The sequence below is a fragment of the Myotis brandtii genome, unplaced genomic scaffold, assembly GCF_000412655.1.
Source record: "Myotis brandtii unplaced genomic scaffold, ASM41265v1 scaffold630, whole genome shotgun sequence".
NCBI classification, from domain to species: domain Eukaryota; kingdom Metazoa; phylum Chordata; class Mammalia; order Chiroptera; family Vespertilionidae; genus Myotis; species Myotis brandtii.
In genome coordinates, this window is record NW_005370412.1 from 230,418 (window position 1) to 246,305 (window position 15,888).

General features: G+C 42.4%; 1 protein-coding gene across 3 annotated transcripts in view; it reads right to left on the reverse strand.

Moving 5' to 3' along the window:
- Positions 1-15,888, reverse strand: part of NPL (N-acetylneuraminate pyruvate lyase (dihydrodipicolinate synthase)) — a 27,658-nt gene that overhangs the window by 2,788 nt on the left and 8,982 nt on the right. Inside the window, exons 3-12 of one of the 3 annotated variants that reach the window (XM_005880211.2) lie at positions 14,072-14,145; positions 11,825-11,912; positions 9,212-9,269; positions 8,800-8,875; positions 6,922-7,014; positions 6,027-6,175; positions 5,857-5,903; positions 3,541-3,625; positions 1,325-1,351; positions 721-760 (exon numbers count right to left, since the gene is read on the reverse strand). In XM_005880211.2, coding sequence (XP_005880273.1) covers positions 721-760; positions 1,325-1,351; positions 3,541-3,625; positions 5,857-5,903; positions 6,027-6,175; positions 6,922-7,014; positions 8,800-8,875; positions 9,212-9,269; positions 11,825-11,912; positions 14,072-14,145 — 737 coding nt within the window. The remainder of the gene's footprint in view (positions 1-720; positions 761-1,324; positions 1,352-3,540; positions 3,626-5,856; positions 5,904-6,026; positions 6,176-6,921; positions 7,015-8,799; positions 8,876-9,211; positions 9,270-11,824; positions 11,913-14,071; positions 14,146-15,888) is intronic. The other 2 variants (XM_005880213.2, XM_014528368.1) reach the window with 2 other exon arrangements.

The following is a 15,888-nucleotide window of genomic DNA, read 5'->3' on the forward strand; positions in this document are numbered from 1 at the left end:
ACTCTATCCATTGAGCCAAACCGGTCAGGGCAGCCTAAACTTTTCTTGGACTTGACCTAGGTTCTCAGGAAGGGCCAGTCTCTTGAAGAAGTGGAGTGAATGGTGGCATTTGCCATGTATCATAGGATAAGATGTAGGAGACTCTGCAAAGGTTTCTTTACTCAAATTCACTGTATTTCCCTCAGATTCTACATTGTCATATTATCCAATCCTCCATCCATCCATTTAAGCTTAGTTGTGTTTATAAACTCTTTTTAAGTTGCAGATACTCTTGGGAGAGCTGTCAGTCATTCACAATTTCGTACGATCTATATTCAGACTGCCTTCCTCCAAGTACTTAGGTTGAAGTCAGTGACAGTGTGGTAGTGGAATTTTAATGAGCACAGGCAAGTAAAGGGAGGGAGTGCTGATGGTGCAGGGGAGAAGGAATAGTAAATGGTGTGTGTGTGGGTGTGTGTGTGTGTGTGTGTGTGTGTAGAGCAGGGAAGTGAACAAAGTGCTAAAGTGGAGGAGAAAGGTTTGAGGAAGATGCCCAAGCCTTCCAACTAGGTTGACTTCACTATTTTATCAGGTTGGCCCTGAAGGTATTAGCATTAAAAGGTATTTTTGTTGAATCCTCAAGAGAATGTGATCAAAATGCATCATATCACTTTCTCTGAAATCCTCAGAGAAAGCCCATTTCCTTTATAGTCTCCAGTAGCAGACAAGAAGGAAACTTACCTAGTTTGATCACAAAGTTGATAAATCTCTGAATACAAAACTGAAAAGGAACAAAAAAATCTATAGTCAGCATTACTGAACTGTGAAAACAATTTAAAGAACTTAGAGGTCAAATTACAGAAACCCCAAACCAAAAAGTCCAGACACCTTAGTTTTCTGAAGGTCTGTCAGAGTGGAGAAAAACAGCCAAGGACGGTTGAGATCCATTCAGGACACGGTAGGATCTTTTCATACATTTAAGCTTTGTAAAATGGGCCCGGGCAGGTAGAAAGCTCCAATGATAGAATTGTGCAATAGAGAGTTAAAGTAGAGAAGACAGCCTTTTAACCCATCAAGCTCACGTAGGTAAACTTATCAGAGAGAGCAGTTGTTTCCAAACTGGGGTACACTAACCTCTGGGGTATATCTTTCCAAGATACCTAAGGGGCAATGGGCCAAGGCAAAGATTTACGGAAATCAATTTCTAGATCCTCAACTTCTCTAAGTGCTAATTTCTAAAATGGGTCAGAATAAGAATTCACACACAGTGGAGGTGTGGGCTGTCCTTTTATATTTCCCCTTTCACAGTCCTTTTTCTCCCACCTTTGAAAAAACAAAGACATACCTCCCACATCACTTCCCTGGGACACCACTGGGAAGCAAAAAAAGGAGCAAATCAAAATGTTGGTATTGGCATCGATAAAGAAAGAGATTCCTCTAACTAATGGATAACAAGTCCTCTATAAAAATCAGAGGTTTTCAGTTTCTGCTTCCAACACTGCTTTCAGTGTTGCTGTTGTCAGCTGACGGAATTGAGTGGCACTGTGATAAAATTTCTTCCATTCTTATCTAGTCATTTACACAAACAGGGTTTCAGAGCACTTATTCTCTAAAAACAAAAAACAGAAATAGTATTGGTGCTGAACTTTAACTCGTCTTAGCAGAAAGTAAGATTCATCCAGGATTTCATGAATTCATAAAAAAAGGACTCCCATCCATCTCACTAAGAGATGCATTTTCAGTAGCATTTTACTTTTATGCTATTTCCATCAATTGTATACTGTAATAAAAATTCAGTGCAGAATATAATTTTGATATTCCAGAGCCTCCCCCTCACACCGAACTATAGCACACCACATTCTCAAGTCTGCATGTTGCTGCTTTTTTCACTTAACGTACCATGGAGATCTTTCCAGATCTGTACATATAAAACGATCTCATCCTTTGAAAGTGTATTTTGATTGTGTAACTCAAACATAATGTGTTTAACTATTTCCTTATAGATGGGTATTTGGGCAGTTTCCACTTTTTTGCAGTTATAAATAATACTGGAAGGAATATCTTTGTACACATGTCATTTCACTGAAGTAAATATAACAAATGGAATTTAAGTTCATGAGAATGGCTAAGGTTAGCCCTAATTTGTTACTTGCCTGCCTCTTCATTAGCCTGCAAACTCCTTTAGGGCAGAGACGAGCGCTATTGAAATTAAGAACTGGACTTGGCCCTTGGCATTCGTGTAGATGAGTAAGTGAGACCCACTTGCCTTCCATAAGAAGAAACAGAGAATGCGGTAAACTGATTTCCTTGCCAATACTGTTTGGAGTAGGCTGGTTTATTTGAGTGGGACTGAAGGGGGGGTGGGGTGGGTAAAAAGAGATAGAAACTGAATCAGCCAGAAAAAAGGAACCGCTAAGGGTCCATATCTCAGCTGGTTCAGAGCTTACTCCATCCTATGCTTTCCCTGTCTTTCAGCTCGGAAAAGGTTGGAATGTTCAGAAGTAACTTATTCCGGGAAACGGAGGAAAAAGAAAACCATGAATGCAAAGGGATGGCAGTGTCCACATAATTCAGACTTACTGAGATTTAAATCAAAGCCTTGCCAATGTTTAATTTAGTTGCATACCTTCCTAAGTCCCTACCCTGTTCCTGCTCTCAACTTCACCTGGTCTGGGGCTAAACAAAGGTAAATATTTAAATGAGCTATTTAAACTTTAAGTAGGAAGTAGACTTAGGTTGGCTCCGTGCTCAGGACAGACCACCTGCTCTGATCTTGCTTATGCCTTTCATTCCCACTCAGTCTTTTGGGATAGTCCTCTGAGTCACTTCATGATCCTGAAAATCCCTGTGCCTCTTGGCCTCCAAAAGTCTTTCTCTTGTGCCTCCTCTATTTCTTTCCAGCTCATTCCATTTACCTGAAGTACACATACTACCCAGCTGCTGAGACCGGTTCCACCCAGCAAGGCTCTGTGTTCCCCGGACAGGTGTGACATTCATGGCAGCCACATGTCCCCTGGGCTCCTCCCCATCACACAGGAGCTCCTGCTGCTTTCCTTTCCCTGCTTCAAAGCCAGTGGCTCCTGTTTCCTGCCTGGTGAATGTTTTCCATTCTCAGCACATTTCCAAGCTGAAGAGGACTGACCTGCTCTGACTTTGAATTAAGTCTCCCCATTTAAGGTCACCAGCTTCACAGCTTCTGATGACTTCAGCTGTGACGTCCTCAAGGGGATGGCATGTGGTCCTTTCCCCAGAAATCTATTGCTATTCTTTTACAGCCACAAAAATATCTTGAACATAGAGTAAAAATAAAGTCATTTCTAGGAGGAACAGAGAGGAGTCGTTCCTGCATGGGGCCTGTCCTGATTAGACAGGTGGGGAGCACGAACAATGGGGACAGGTTTGATTTTCATCAAGAAAAAAGTAAGGAACAGAAGGAAAGGAAAGAGAGAGGCAGGGAGGCAATTTTAACGAGGGCAGGTATGGCAGGATGAGAGGGACTAGGAATTCTCCAGTGGGAAAGAACAAAGGCTGTGGTTCAGGTGAAGGGAAGAAATAGTTAACCTGATCATTCAGGGCTGAAGAGAAGTCCTTCCGCTCATAAGCCTCCAACATCTGGTTTGTCTTTTTCCCCAGGTAGTTATAGGTACTGGAAGAAAACAGCACACACTGTAGAACCAATAACCCCGCGGGAAAGGTCCAGATCTTCAAACCCCACTGCTGCTTGCAAGGCACAAGTACACTGAGCTTCCAGAAAGTCTATTTTTAGGCCCTAACCTATCAGCGGGTCAGGTGTCTTCAGTTCTAAGTTTTCCAGCAGCACTAAGCAGTGCCAAGAGGAGGCAGAGAACACCCAAAACGAATGAAGAAAATGAAGGAAAGTGGAAAAGGATAAAATTAGAAAAAAGAAAGAAAGAAAGATGGAGGTGTGTTTAGTAAGGAACCACTGAGGCTCAGGGCACACACACAGGCACAGCCAGATAAGAGCTGTAGGTAAAATGTGAGTCCTAAAAGCCTTCTGCTGGGGAAGTGGATGAAGGAGGCACCACAGGAAAAGGGGCAAGTCCCAACGGATTACCTAAATCCCTTGACAACTTATATATTAACCTAGAGACCAGTTTCTAGAAAATAATAATGACTAATAAAATGAGAGGCCACTTATTAAGTGCCTATGATATTTTAGGTGCTTGACATAAGTCATGTCTCATTCTCTCTCAGCCCTGCAAGGTAGGCCTGGTTTCTATTTCACGGTGATGAAACTATGGCTCAAGAAGCGCTACAGAGTTATCACAAAGTTTCCATCACTTCAGGCTGCCCTGTTATATAATCCAACAACAACACAAGTTATTTGATCTGATAAAATGGTCTTGTGGACTTAGAAAAAAAACAAACAGCTCCAACTAGCAATAAAGACAAATCACTAACATCTATAACCAGAAAGATAGGTTATAAAAATTTATAACTAGAATGTTTCCCCATTTGTTAACAAAGTCTTGTATAGTCAGTCAGTATCAGGAAACGTGCTTATCTTGATGTACCAAGAATAGAATGTCTTTCATGTGTGTAGACACTAGAGTCAACATCAAGGAATTCCAAGAACTTGAAGTTCCTATTATCGTCCGGTAATAAAGTGCAAAAAAATAAAATATCATAGCCGAGAAAAGTCACTTGTAGGTACGAAACACTCCTAAGTCCCAATATGTACATGGATGTGTGAGGAGGTTCAGAATAGTACATTCATATCCCAGGGGTCATAGGTGTGTCCTCAGAGAGGAACGTGATTCTAATGAAGACGAAGTGGAGTCTAACCAAATGTACTCTACTTATAAGTTATGTTGACCGAATTAAAATGTCTAATACCAAGGCCAAAAAACAAGAGTCAAAACAGTCACAATTTCCAGGGGGAAAACCATTCCACAGTCAGCAGATGCAGGCATTCAGCTTTCCTTGGTAGAAATGGCCCTACGGTGATGATGGAGGATACAGGCCATCCTGGCTTGTTCACAAGCCATTAAGACTGTCTAACTCAATTACTCTTCGCCAAAGCCATGCTCACCAAGACACGTTGTGAATATTACTTTGCTCCCCCCTGTACTTTTCCTGCAGGGAAGAAAGGCACTTACAATTAGTGCAAATATTTCAGTCCATCTGCTTGCAGACACATTTCTAATGAATTGGTTTTAACATGTGCAGTTAACTGATCGTATTGCCGGCCTTCCCTGAGCAGGCATGGGGCCACACGATTCTACTTTCCTGCTGCAGCTTAGCTAGGGCCTTAGGCGGACACTTGACTCTCTAGTGATATCCTGAGATGCCATATTTGGGCAGCCACGACTGACCACGCGTGTGTGGAAGCATAGAAAACCCATTTGGAGAGAAAGGGAGGGGGATAGAAGGAGTTTTGCAGAGAGATGCAGAGGGGAGCGTCTCCAGAGGACTGCAGATGGAGAATGAGCTGCCTTGGCTGTTGAGAGCTTTGTAGTTCTGGGTTCTCATGTTCTTAGGCTTGGCTATACTTTCTCCTCTTGAGTTTCATATAATTTCCTAGTATTTTATAATAACAACTTAGTTCACATAAGATAGTTCGAATGGGTTTCTGTTATTTGTAACCAAATAATTTCTGACCAAGAAATTCTGTGCATTGCTCTCAGCTCCTGTGCCTGACCTCTCACTGCAACAGAGGCTTCTAATAACGATGGAGTTGCTCAGTCCTACTTAATTCCCTCTCACTGAAAGATGGTGGGGAAGAAAGGCAACTTCCATAGAAAAGGTGTACATGCAGGAAGTATTACTACTTAGGAGATGAATGCCTCTGTGGGGGGACTTGACATTTGTACATTTGTACGTGTGTAACCACTAGGGGAAATCAGTCCTGCTTACCTGCCCACTGCTCCCGTTGCTCCCATCACCAGAGCACTCAGCAGTTGCTAATCAGAAACAGACAAAGAGTATTTATTTTTATGAAAAAGAGAAGATGCTCCTGTATAAGCAGCTCCATAAATTGTTTTGGAGGGAAACTAACCTGTGGGATATGCCAAAGGGTGCCTTACCTCATCCACCCCGAAAAGGAAAGCAAACTGTCGCTGGCGATTCTGATCAACACACTGTCCGAAGTCTAGGAGATCTGTGTCGCTAAATTTCAGCCCTTGGAAGGTGGGGATCTTCTCCTGAATCCCATCCAGCAGCTCCTCAGCACGAACTGCTCAAAACAATGAATGCCTCATGGATCTTCACACCTCCAGTAAATATAAAATAACATCCCACGTAGCCCTTCCCATCTGCATTGAGTTTCCAGGAGCTTTGCTCAGCCTTAATTGACCGCAGGTTGGACATGGCCACTTGCCCTCGCCTAGCAGGTCCTATGTATTTGTCAAATTATAGCTCCAAGTCTCCCATTCCTTGAAGACTATCAATGGATATTTGTAGAGCACAACTTCTATTTTTTATGTTTAAGAAAGAAAGAAATGGAATTCAAAAAATAATCTAAAACATTTCATTTAATTGTAACAGTCTTCTTACTGGACAAGTATAGTAACAATCAAAGAAAGCTAGAAGCAAGAAAAGGTCAGAGTACCTTCCTATGTGCCAGGCACTGAGAATACAGTAGGACACAAGGTAGACAGTCCTGTCCTAGTGTGGCTTCCAGGCTGTGTCTTCCTGTATAAGAAGGAGGGGTGTGTGTGATAGACACAAGGTGTCTGCTGGGAGTGCCCAGGGGTCAACTCCTCTCTCATAACTTAACTTCCATTATCAGGTGGTGTCAATGATTGAAAAGGGCTGACTTCATTTTTGATAAGAGTGATTTATTTTGGAGCAACTGGAACGGTCTAGTCAACAGCGTTATGCTTTTATGACATGGGGTGGGTGGGAAGGAGTGGGTTCTTAGTGCAATAGGGTAAGATGTGACTGGAGGGGGAGAGCAACATGGAAAGAAGCAGCACTTACTCTTTACCCCTGTCAAGGCAGGGATGTGATAGTAATAGAATGGCAGTGCCGGGGCAGCAGCAGCCACCTCCTTTAGGAAAGCAGTGAGGTCATCTGAAAGAAAGCAGGAAGAGTCCGGATGTGAACATGTGTAAAACACTGGCTTTCCCTGGTAGATGAACCAGCTCACGAAATGCAGCCATCCTTTTCGGAAGCCGGAAATTCTTGTCCCCTCTTACCAACCCTGTGATTGCTTACTGCAGTGTCTGCAAATCACTTCATTGGAAGTTGTACTTTCCTTTCTGTAGAGAGGACAAAATAAGATGCTCACTTTCCTACTATTCTGAAGTGCTGTTAAAATACTGGTATGGCCCAGCCAGTGTAGCTCAGTGGTGGAGCGTCTACCTATGACCCGGAAGATCATGGTTGGATTCCAGGCCAGGGCACATGCCCGGGTTGTGTGCTTGATCCCAATAGGGAGTGTGTGCAGGTAGCAGCCAATCAATGACTCTCTCTCATCATTGATGTATCTATCTTGCTCTCCTTCTCCCTTCCTCTTTGAAATAAATAAAAATGTATTTTTTAAAAAACAAAACAGTGATGTGAACCTTCCCACCTATTAAGAGAAGTTCATGAAATACTCTTACAAAAATGAGAATCCCATCCGGTAGGACTCTTCTCCTCTAACCCTAGAGGGGCTAAGCTTGGTCATTGAACAACAAAGACTTTGCATTAGGATCAGAATGAGAAAGTTGTAACTGAGGAAATTCTCCAACAAAAGGATAAGCAACATCTGCTCAAAGGGAGTTATGAGAGTAGTTGCACATCCCACAATAATTCAACCAGAGTTTGGTACTTTTTCCTTTTGGGGAGAAATCCAGGTATATCAGAAGAGAGCTCACTCTAGTTTACTTAGGAACTGTTACTTTACATCATCCAATGTGAGCTTCAACTGCAATATTGCTGCAGATAACAAATAAATCCATCAGAATTGCTTTATACCACTGGAGAATGGGAGAGAATCTTATATTCTCCACCTGAATACTGTAATGATATGTTATCTATGATGAATATTTCAGACAGAAGTGTTATGTGTAATTTGTTCTTTTTCTCTTGTCTCTTTTGAGAAAAGTATTCATGTAAAAAAATGTAAAGCCATGTGGAAAAAAAAACTTTACAAATTGTTCACTTTAAATTCCCAAAATAGCAGTATTTAAATTACTTTATATTAACAACATTAATAGGTGATATTTCATGATAATTTCAACCCATTATACATTTAGTATGGATTTATTTAATCATGCATGCAAGTAACATCTTGTCTGTTTCTAATCCTTTTAAAATTTGTGTTTCTTTTTTTTTTCTGATCAAAAGGATTAAAAAGACTCAGGGTACTTGGAAACCACAAATGGTTTTTAACTGAGAGTGTAGAAGAGGAAAAAAACAATACCTTGATATTTTGGAAGACACTAGATGTGTCTGTGAAATTTCAAATTCATCACTCTCTCAACCTTATATAGAACATGTAGTCTCAAAATGCTCAGTACAAATATTCCTCTTTTTTGAGAATAATGGTCCCAAACTTTGCCATGTGACTCTGACACTCTGCACAACTCATACAACAAGGAGTGGACACCTGATCTAAACACAGGCACCTATAGGTTAACCTGAGCTTGGTGGAGGACCCAATCAGATTACTTGGCAAAAGAGCTGAAATCCTTTAATGAAGTCTTTTCTTTAAGCTCCAGGGAGGCCAACTATTCTGGAGAACTGCTGTACCATCACAATGTCATGCATCTAGTCTATAAAACTTTACTTTCATGAGTTAAATATAACCATTGTGAATGAAGGCAAGAAGAAGTAGACCACATGAGGTGCTGTGCATTTAGACCTAATTACCTTTGTTCTGTGGCTTGAGAAAGAAAGGTGCAATAACAGCGATGCCATCGGCCCCAATTTCTGCTGCATGTTTGGCCTTTAAGAGAAGAAAGAAGACCCTTATGGATCTGGTCACAATTCTCATGTGAATAGGTGTGAGGGTCTCCCCATACCACAAGCAATCCTCTGACATTAGCTGGGTATCCTACGATTCAACTCAACTCCGACACTCTCTACCTGGACATAGAGTCAGATTCCAGATGTGGAGGGCTCAGTCCCCTAGCCCCCTGCCCCCACTTCAGATTCCAGTCACCATCCCAGGTTATCACCTGTGCTTTTGACTCACTGGCTATAGATTGGAAGTTCTAACTACCCAATCCTTGGGTTGATTAATTTGCTAGAGTGGCTCTCCCAGATGGACCTACATACACACCAGTTCTTGGGACTCCTTCAAGCTCAGGGCTCCTACATGAATTACCACTTGATCCAACCTGCAAAAGAGAAAGCACAGTTGTGTTAGGGTCAAAAATAAAATACTGGGGACTAACTATAGTTATAAGAAATATTAATCATGCTCCATTAACCATGATTGCCTTGTTCTGATTAAAGAAAGGACATTCTAACCTGGGAGTTGTACACCCCTGGGACTTGGGAGTCAACCTTGGACCTGTGAGTCAACCTTGGAATGTGGTCCATTCTTATTCAAGAACTGCCTAATATCATAGTAAGATTAGCAACCTTGTTGCCCAAACAATGGAGTCCCTCCTCAGCCCACATTGTCTATTTTCCCATGCCTGTAATTCCTACTTCCCCATGTAATCTTTGCCCTACCCAATATAAGTAGCTGGCTTATGGGGGACTGCAGAGCAGATTTTTTGTGGATGACCTGCTGCTTTCCTATACTGCCAACAGTATTGGAATAAATGCTCATATATAATTCAACCTTGTCTCTGTTTAATTGGTTCAAGTAGTGACAAGCAGCCTGGACCCATCGGTTGTCTGGTTTCAGTTGCATCATCTGAAGTTTATGACAACATAGAGGGGCTGCACTATTTTGGTTTGTGCGGGTTTTAGCAGTTAGCTAATAACTGATTAATTTCAATCTCATGACTATTAAATTCTGCAGTGGCCTATTTATAATTAATCTAATTCAGGACTTTAAAAAAAAAGAATGTCCAGACAATAAAATTTTAAGGTTCAACTGAGAAGAATTTTGAAACCAATAACTGATTAATCAATACTTGAGTACTTTTTATGACAAAGCATTGTTTTAGATGTGGTATTTGATGGTGATTGTATACATAAAGATAGGTGTAAAACTTAGATTTTCTTTCTTTCTTTCTTTTTTTGTGGGAGATAGAAATAAAGAGGTTCCTCAAAGAGTACAATCAGGAACCAGCCATATGAGAAATGAAGTCACTGTAAAAAGCTTTTTCCAATCTTGTAAGATTGGTGCTAGATGCTGCTAGAGAAAACCACTGTATGGCTTCCCTAGAATTTGGCCCTAAGAGGTTTTCTCTGAGACTCCTCTGTTCATCTTTAGAAGTGCTCCATGTGGCCCCGGGGGAAGAGGCCACAGAGACTGGTCTTCTCAGGAGAGGAATTAACAAGATCCCACAGTGAAACCAAGTTTCTCCTGAGGGACTCTGAATGAGACAGACCCCATGCTGAAGGGATGGAGACGCTGCATTTCCATTTAGGCCCAATCACTGCGTCCTGCACTGACTCCCGAGTTGTTCTGTCTTGGGTAAAATGGGATGTGATATGATCGGGTCTGCATTGTTAAAAGTCTTTTGAAAGGAGAAAAGAAGCTGACTGACCTGTTTGACTCTTACCTGTAACTTTATTGCATGACCTCCCTGTCCCTGTTAACTGGCTTAAGTTAAAACAGTCATCCATTTCCTGCTCCCCTCCACCCTGGTGCTAGATGCTGCTAGAGAAAACCACTGTATGGCTTGAATACAAACTTGTCATTTCCGATTCAGGAGAAGGAGGCTCCAAAAGGCCTTCCGGTTGACCTAACTTACTTGCCTTTCCAATCAATTTCCCTGCAGTGGCTAATCCAAATATTCACTGTTCTCCTTAAGCTCTAAATTCCACCCAACTCCTTGTTCTGGGCAGATGTCTTCACTTCCTAGAAGCATGAATTTCTCAGAAGAGCCAGAAGCCTAGGGGAGCCAGTCACCAGCACCTTCCCTTTTCCCCCCAAGTCCAGGGCCAGGTAACTCAAGAGGAGGGATTGGTAGATAGCTGAGAGGCAGGTTCCAGTTTCTGGGTGGGATCTCTGAGAGCCAGGCATGTCCTGAAGCCTGGCTGCCCTTCCATACAAAGAAGGGGGCCCCTCTGCCTGGGTTCCTCATCCATGTGCTAGGATCCTTGGGTCCCTGTTCATTGTCCCACAAGCTGACCTTGAGCCTGACTTGTGACTGGAAGACAGGGAGGCTGTGTCATCGAGCAAGAGCTGCTGGCGATACAGCTCTGACAGATGAGTGTTTTTATCGGGGTGGAGCCACTCACTTGTTCCTTCCTTTTGTCACCCACTCTTCTGCGACCCGGCGGCGCTCTGAGATGCTCAGACAGTGGCTAATCCAAATATTCACTGTTCTCCTTAAGCTCTAAATTCCACGCTACTCCTTGTTCTGGGCAGATGTCTTCACTTCCTAGAAGCATGAATTTCTCCGTAGAAGAGCCAGAAGCCCAGGGGAGCCAGGCACCAGCACCTTCCCTTTTCCCCCTAAGTCCAGGGCCAGGTAACCCAAGAGGAGGGATTGGTAGATAGTTGAGAAGCAGGTTCCAGTTTCTGGGTGGGATCTCTGAGAGCCAGGCATGTCCTGAAGCCTGGCTGCCCTTCCATTCAAAGAAGGGGGCCCCTCTGCCTGGGTTCCTCATCCATGTGCTAGGATCCTTCGGTCCTTGTTCATTGTCCCACAAGCTGTCCTTGAGCCTGACTTGTGACTGGAAGACAGGGAGGCTGTGTCATCGAGGAAGAGCTGCTGGCGATACAGCTCTGACAGATGAGTGTTTTTATCGGGGTGGAGCCACTCACTTGTTCCTTCCTTTTGTCACCCACTCCTCTGCGACCCGGCGGCGCTCTGAGATGCTCAGAGACAGGCCTTCTCCCGTGGTGCCATTCACTGTTCCAAATAAAGAGGCAGTCAGTGGGACCAACCAATACCTTTCACTCATCCAACATCAACAATGGGGGTGGGGAGGGAAAGGTCAGAAATCCCTGCTTAGGAGGGAGTATTAGGGAGAAATAGCAGAGGATCCACTCAGGGAGGGAAAACGCCATTTTCCATTTTCTCCTCAGACTCAGTATTATTTTCTTCTTCACCTTGTCGAAAGCAGCAGGAAGGTGAATTCTGACTTACCATTACAAATTTGTCACTGCTATCAGGGATAGAGAGCAAAGGCAAGGATAACTGCCCGTGTTTTAGGCAAATCTCCAACACACCACCCAGTTCGATATTTGGGCCTGAATGGCAGGGCAGTCAACACCCTCCAGTCCTGGGATGTCAGGTCATGACCGCTGTCTGCAGTTTGGCATGGGAGCACTCTAGGACAACTTACTTTTTAAAATATATTTTTATTGATTTCAAAGAGGAAGTGAGAGGTAGAGAGAGATAGAAACATCGATGATGAGAGAGAATCATTGATTGGCTCCCTCCTGCACGCCCCATACTGGGGATTGAGCCCACAACCCAGGCATGTGCCCTTGACTGGGAATCAAACTGTGACCTTCTGGTTCTTAGGTTGATGCTCAACTACTGAGCCACACTAGCTGGGCTCTTTCGGAAATAATTTGAGCTCAGTAACTTGGGAGATTATATTTGATAACTTGCCTGAATGGGGAAAAGGTCATCAACTAAGTAGAAAAAAAATCAAAATAATTTTTAAAAGAAAATTGCATTATTTGGAAAAAAAATCAAATTAAAAAAAGAGCTATTACTTGCCATAATAATTCGGTGCTTAGATAAGGTTTCTTTCTGTCTGTTCAGATTCTGTTTTTTAACCTAATTGAAAATTTATTTATATTTTCTTGGGAGTATTTTTCCAAAACTTTCCCTTCTAGCAAAGTCATCCCTTAATGGGTCACAGAAAGGATGCAAATGGCACAGGAGACTTTACATTTAACTATTAAAAAATCATCACTGCGCCTAATGCATATGGCAGCACGTTGGCTCTCCAAACGCCAGCACTCAGCTGGGACAGAGGTGGGCGGGAGGCCAGGGGAAGTTGGGAAGTGTTGTTATCACTCTTGGTGTTTGAGACACTTCAAGCATGCTCCCTAGAGCCTTCTGAGGAGGAAGAATCTGTCTTCCCCACTATGGCTTCCAGCTGGAGGGAGACCCTGAGTGGTTCTGGATTCAGGTTTTGGTTGTGACATGTGGCCTGATCACCTTTTCACAGAAGTTTAACCTGCTCTGATTATGATCACAGTGCCTCCAATTTTGAAAGGGACCCTGTTGGTTGAGCAGCAGCTCGGGGCCAAGGTGTAGTGTTCTATCCAAGGGGCTGAGGCCCAGAACACAACACAAGGGGCAGGGTAGTCACAGGTAAGTATACTAGTAGTTGTCAGGCTTAAAATGTTCAAGGTCTGATTTTTCTCATTTTTATTATATGAATAAATGAGGGTAACTGCTAGACCTGCAATTCCTTCATGTGCTGCAGTTAGAGTCTTTCTTACACATACAACAGGAAAGGTCTGGGTGAAGGGAGAATAAAGCCCATTCTTAAGAAAGAGAAACCTGGGCCTAGCCAGGTGGCTCAGTTGGTTAGAGCGTCGTCCCAATCCACCAATGTGGGGGTTTTGATCCCTGCAGGTCATGTACAAAAATCAACCAATGAACGCATAAACAAGTGGAACAACAAACATTAATGTCTCTCTCCCTCTTTCTCCCTTTCTCTTTCTCTCTAAAGTCAATAAATAAAAATTTTTAAAAAAGAGAGCGAAAGAGAAATCTGCGTTTTGTTATTCCTCTAGCACTTCTTGACAGAATAAACTTGGGCAACCTAAATAATATACCCGAACCATTGATTTTCTTCCAGTGGGGGTAAAAACAATACTTTTTCTGTTGTGAAGGCACACCACTAAATTAGATAATCTTTTGAGGTGCTTTTTAGGTCTAAAATTAATGAATCGACAAATTCACAAATCTGACTTAGCTTAGCCAGGCTCACTCATTACCTATGACACAATGACACTGTGACCTCCTGGCTACTTTCTAAGGACTGAGCTAGAGTTATGGACAGAGCTAGTAGTTATGTAGAGAAATCTCTAAAGATGACTTACCAAAAATATTCTTCACTCCCTGTTTTTCCACAAGATAATCCACGTACTGACCAATGACTGAAAGGTTGATTTCTCTAAAAGACACAAGAAAAAATACAGGAAAAAATGTATATTTAGTCTTTTTTAGAATATTATTCAATCAGTCCCCAAGTCTATCACCTGCTCTCTGTTGGTAATAGTTTTTATTTGTTTTTAAAAATATATATTTTTATTGATTTCAGAGAGGAAGGGGGGGAGAGAGAGAGAGGGAGAGAGAGAAAGAAACATCAATGATGAGAGAGAATCATCGATCAGTTGCCTGCTGCATGCCCCCCAGTGGGGATCTAGCCTGCAACCCAGGCAGGCATGTGCCCTGACCGGGAATCAAACCATCACCTCCTGGTTCATATCGACGCCCAACCACTGAGCCATGCTAGCCAGGCTATTGTTAATAGTTTTTAAAATCCACCTAGTCAGCTGTGAAATTCCTAGCCTCCTCTGAATAATTCTTGTTTTCTTGTTTGTTTTGTTTTCTTCTGTCTGGTGGTTTCTCTGCTCAGCCACATGTTCCTCACTTATGTGAGCAAAACACTATTAATCAACAAAGACTTTACATTTAATTATTTAAAAAATCATCTTGAAAAAATAATGAAAAAATAATATTCAAAAAGAAGTTACCGAATCATCTTTTGTTCTTTTTGGGAAGAGTGACGTTTGGGGGCATGGTTAAATGAGAACATTTTCTACTTGGTGAGAAGCAATAATTTCTTAGGCTTATTAAATAGGAAAATTCAATCTTACTAAATTTAAGAATTTTAGCACTTAATAGTTGTGACAACAAGTGAAAGCATAACTCCATATGTATTTGCTAGTTTTAAGTCGAAGAGGATTACTAGTTGGAAAGGAACTTTGCCTCTCAAAGTGCGGTCAGTGGAACAGCAGCACCTGAGGAAGTCTTAGAAATGTAGAGTCCCAGGCCCCACACAGCCCTACCCAGTCAGAATCTGCATTGTAACAAGATCCCATGTCATCTGCATGTGCTCTGCAGAGTACTGACCTTGTAAGCATCTGATGCTTAAGGCAATAAGAGCTCTTCTCCTCAAAATCATATTGACTGTGAAATCTACAAACTGACTCAAACACAAGCCATTTAAAACCACTTGTTCTCAATCAAAATAGAGGCGGGGCAGATGGTGGCCAGAGAGCGAAAATACAAAGGAGAACTGTGGGGCAAGTCTGTGTTAAATGTTGTGAAAATGCTAACAAAGTTAAATTAGGATTCTCTGGCTCCACTGACAAAAATGCAAATGGCAGCCAACTAGTACTTTGTGTTCAAAACAAAAAAAAAATCTGATGCATAGAGAAAACAAAGACATCAAAGGCTATTGTCAAATGGAATGGGAACCAGAGAGACCAAAACAAGGAATTCACAGACAATCACTGCCCACAACATGCAAATGACAGCCAGCCCACTTCTTGCCCTTGGGAGGTGTGCCTCCAAGGGGAGCAGATTCCCTCCATAATGGCTAATGTACAGGTATCACTACCTTAACCCTCCCTGCCCACTTGCTTAAATGCCAAATCCTGGCCTCTCAGATTTGCTAAGCAGGGAGGGTCCCTGAATGCATGACCAGAATGAATTTAGGTTGCTCTTACTGAAAGATAAGATGGGTGTGTTATCTGCCTAGACCAGTGGTTCTCAACCTTCTGGCCCTTTAAATACAGTTCCTCATGTTGTGACCCAACCATAAAATTATTTTCGTTGCTACTTCATAACTGCAATGTTGCTACTGTTATGAATCGTAATGTAAATATCTGATATGCAGGATGGTCTTAGG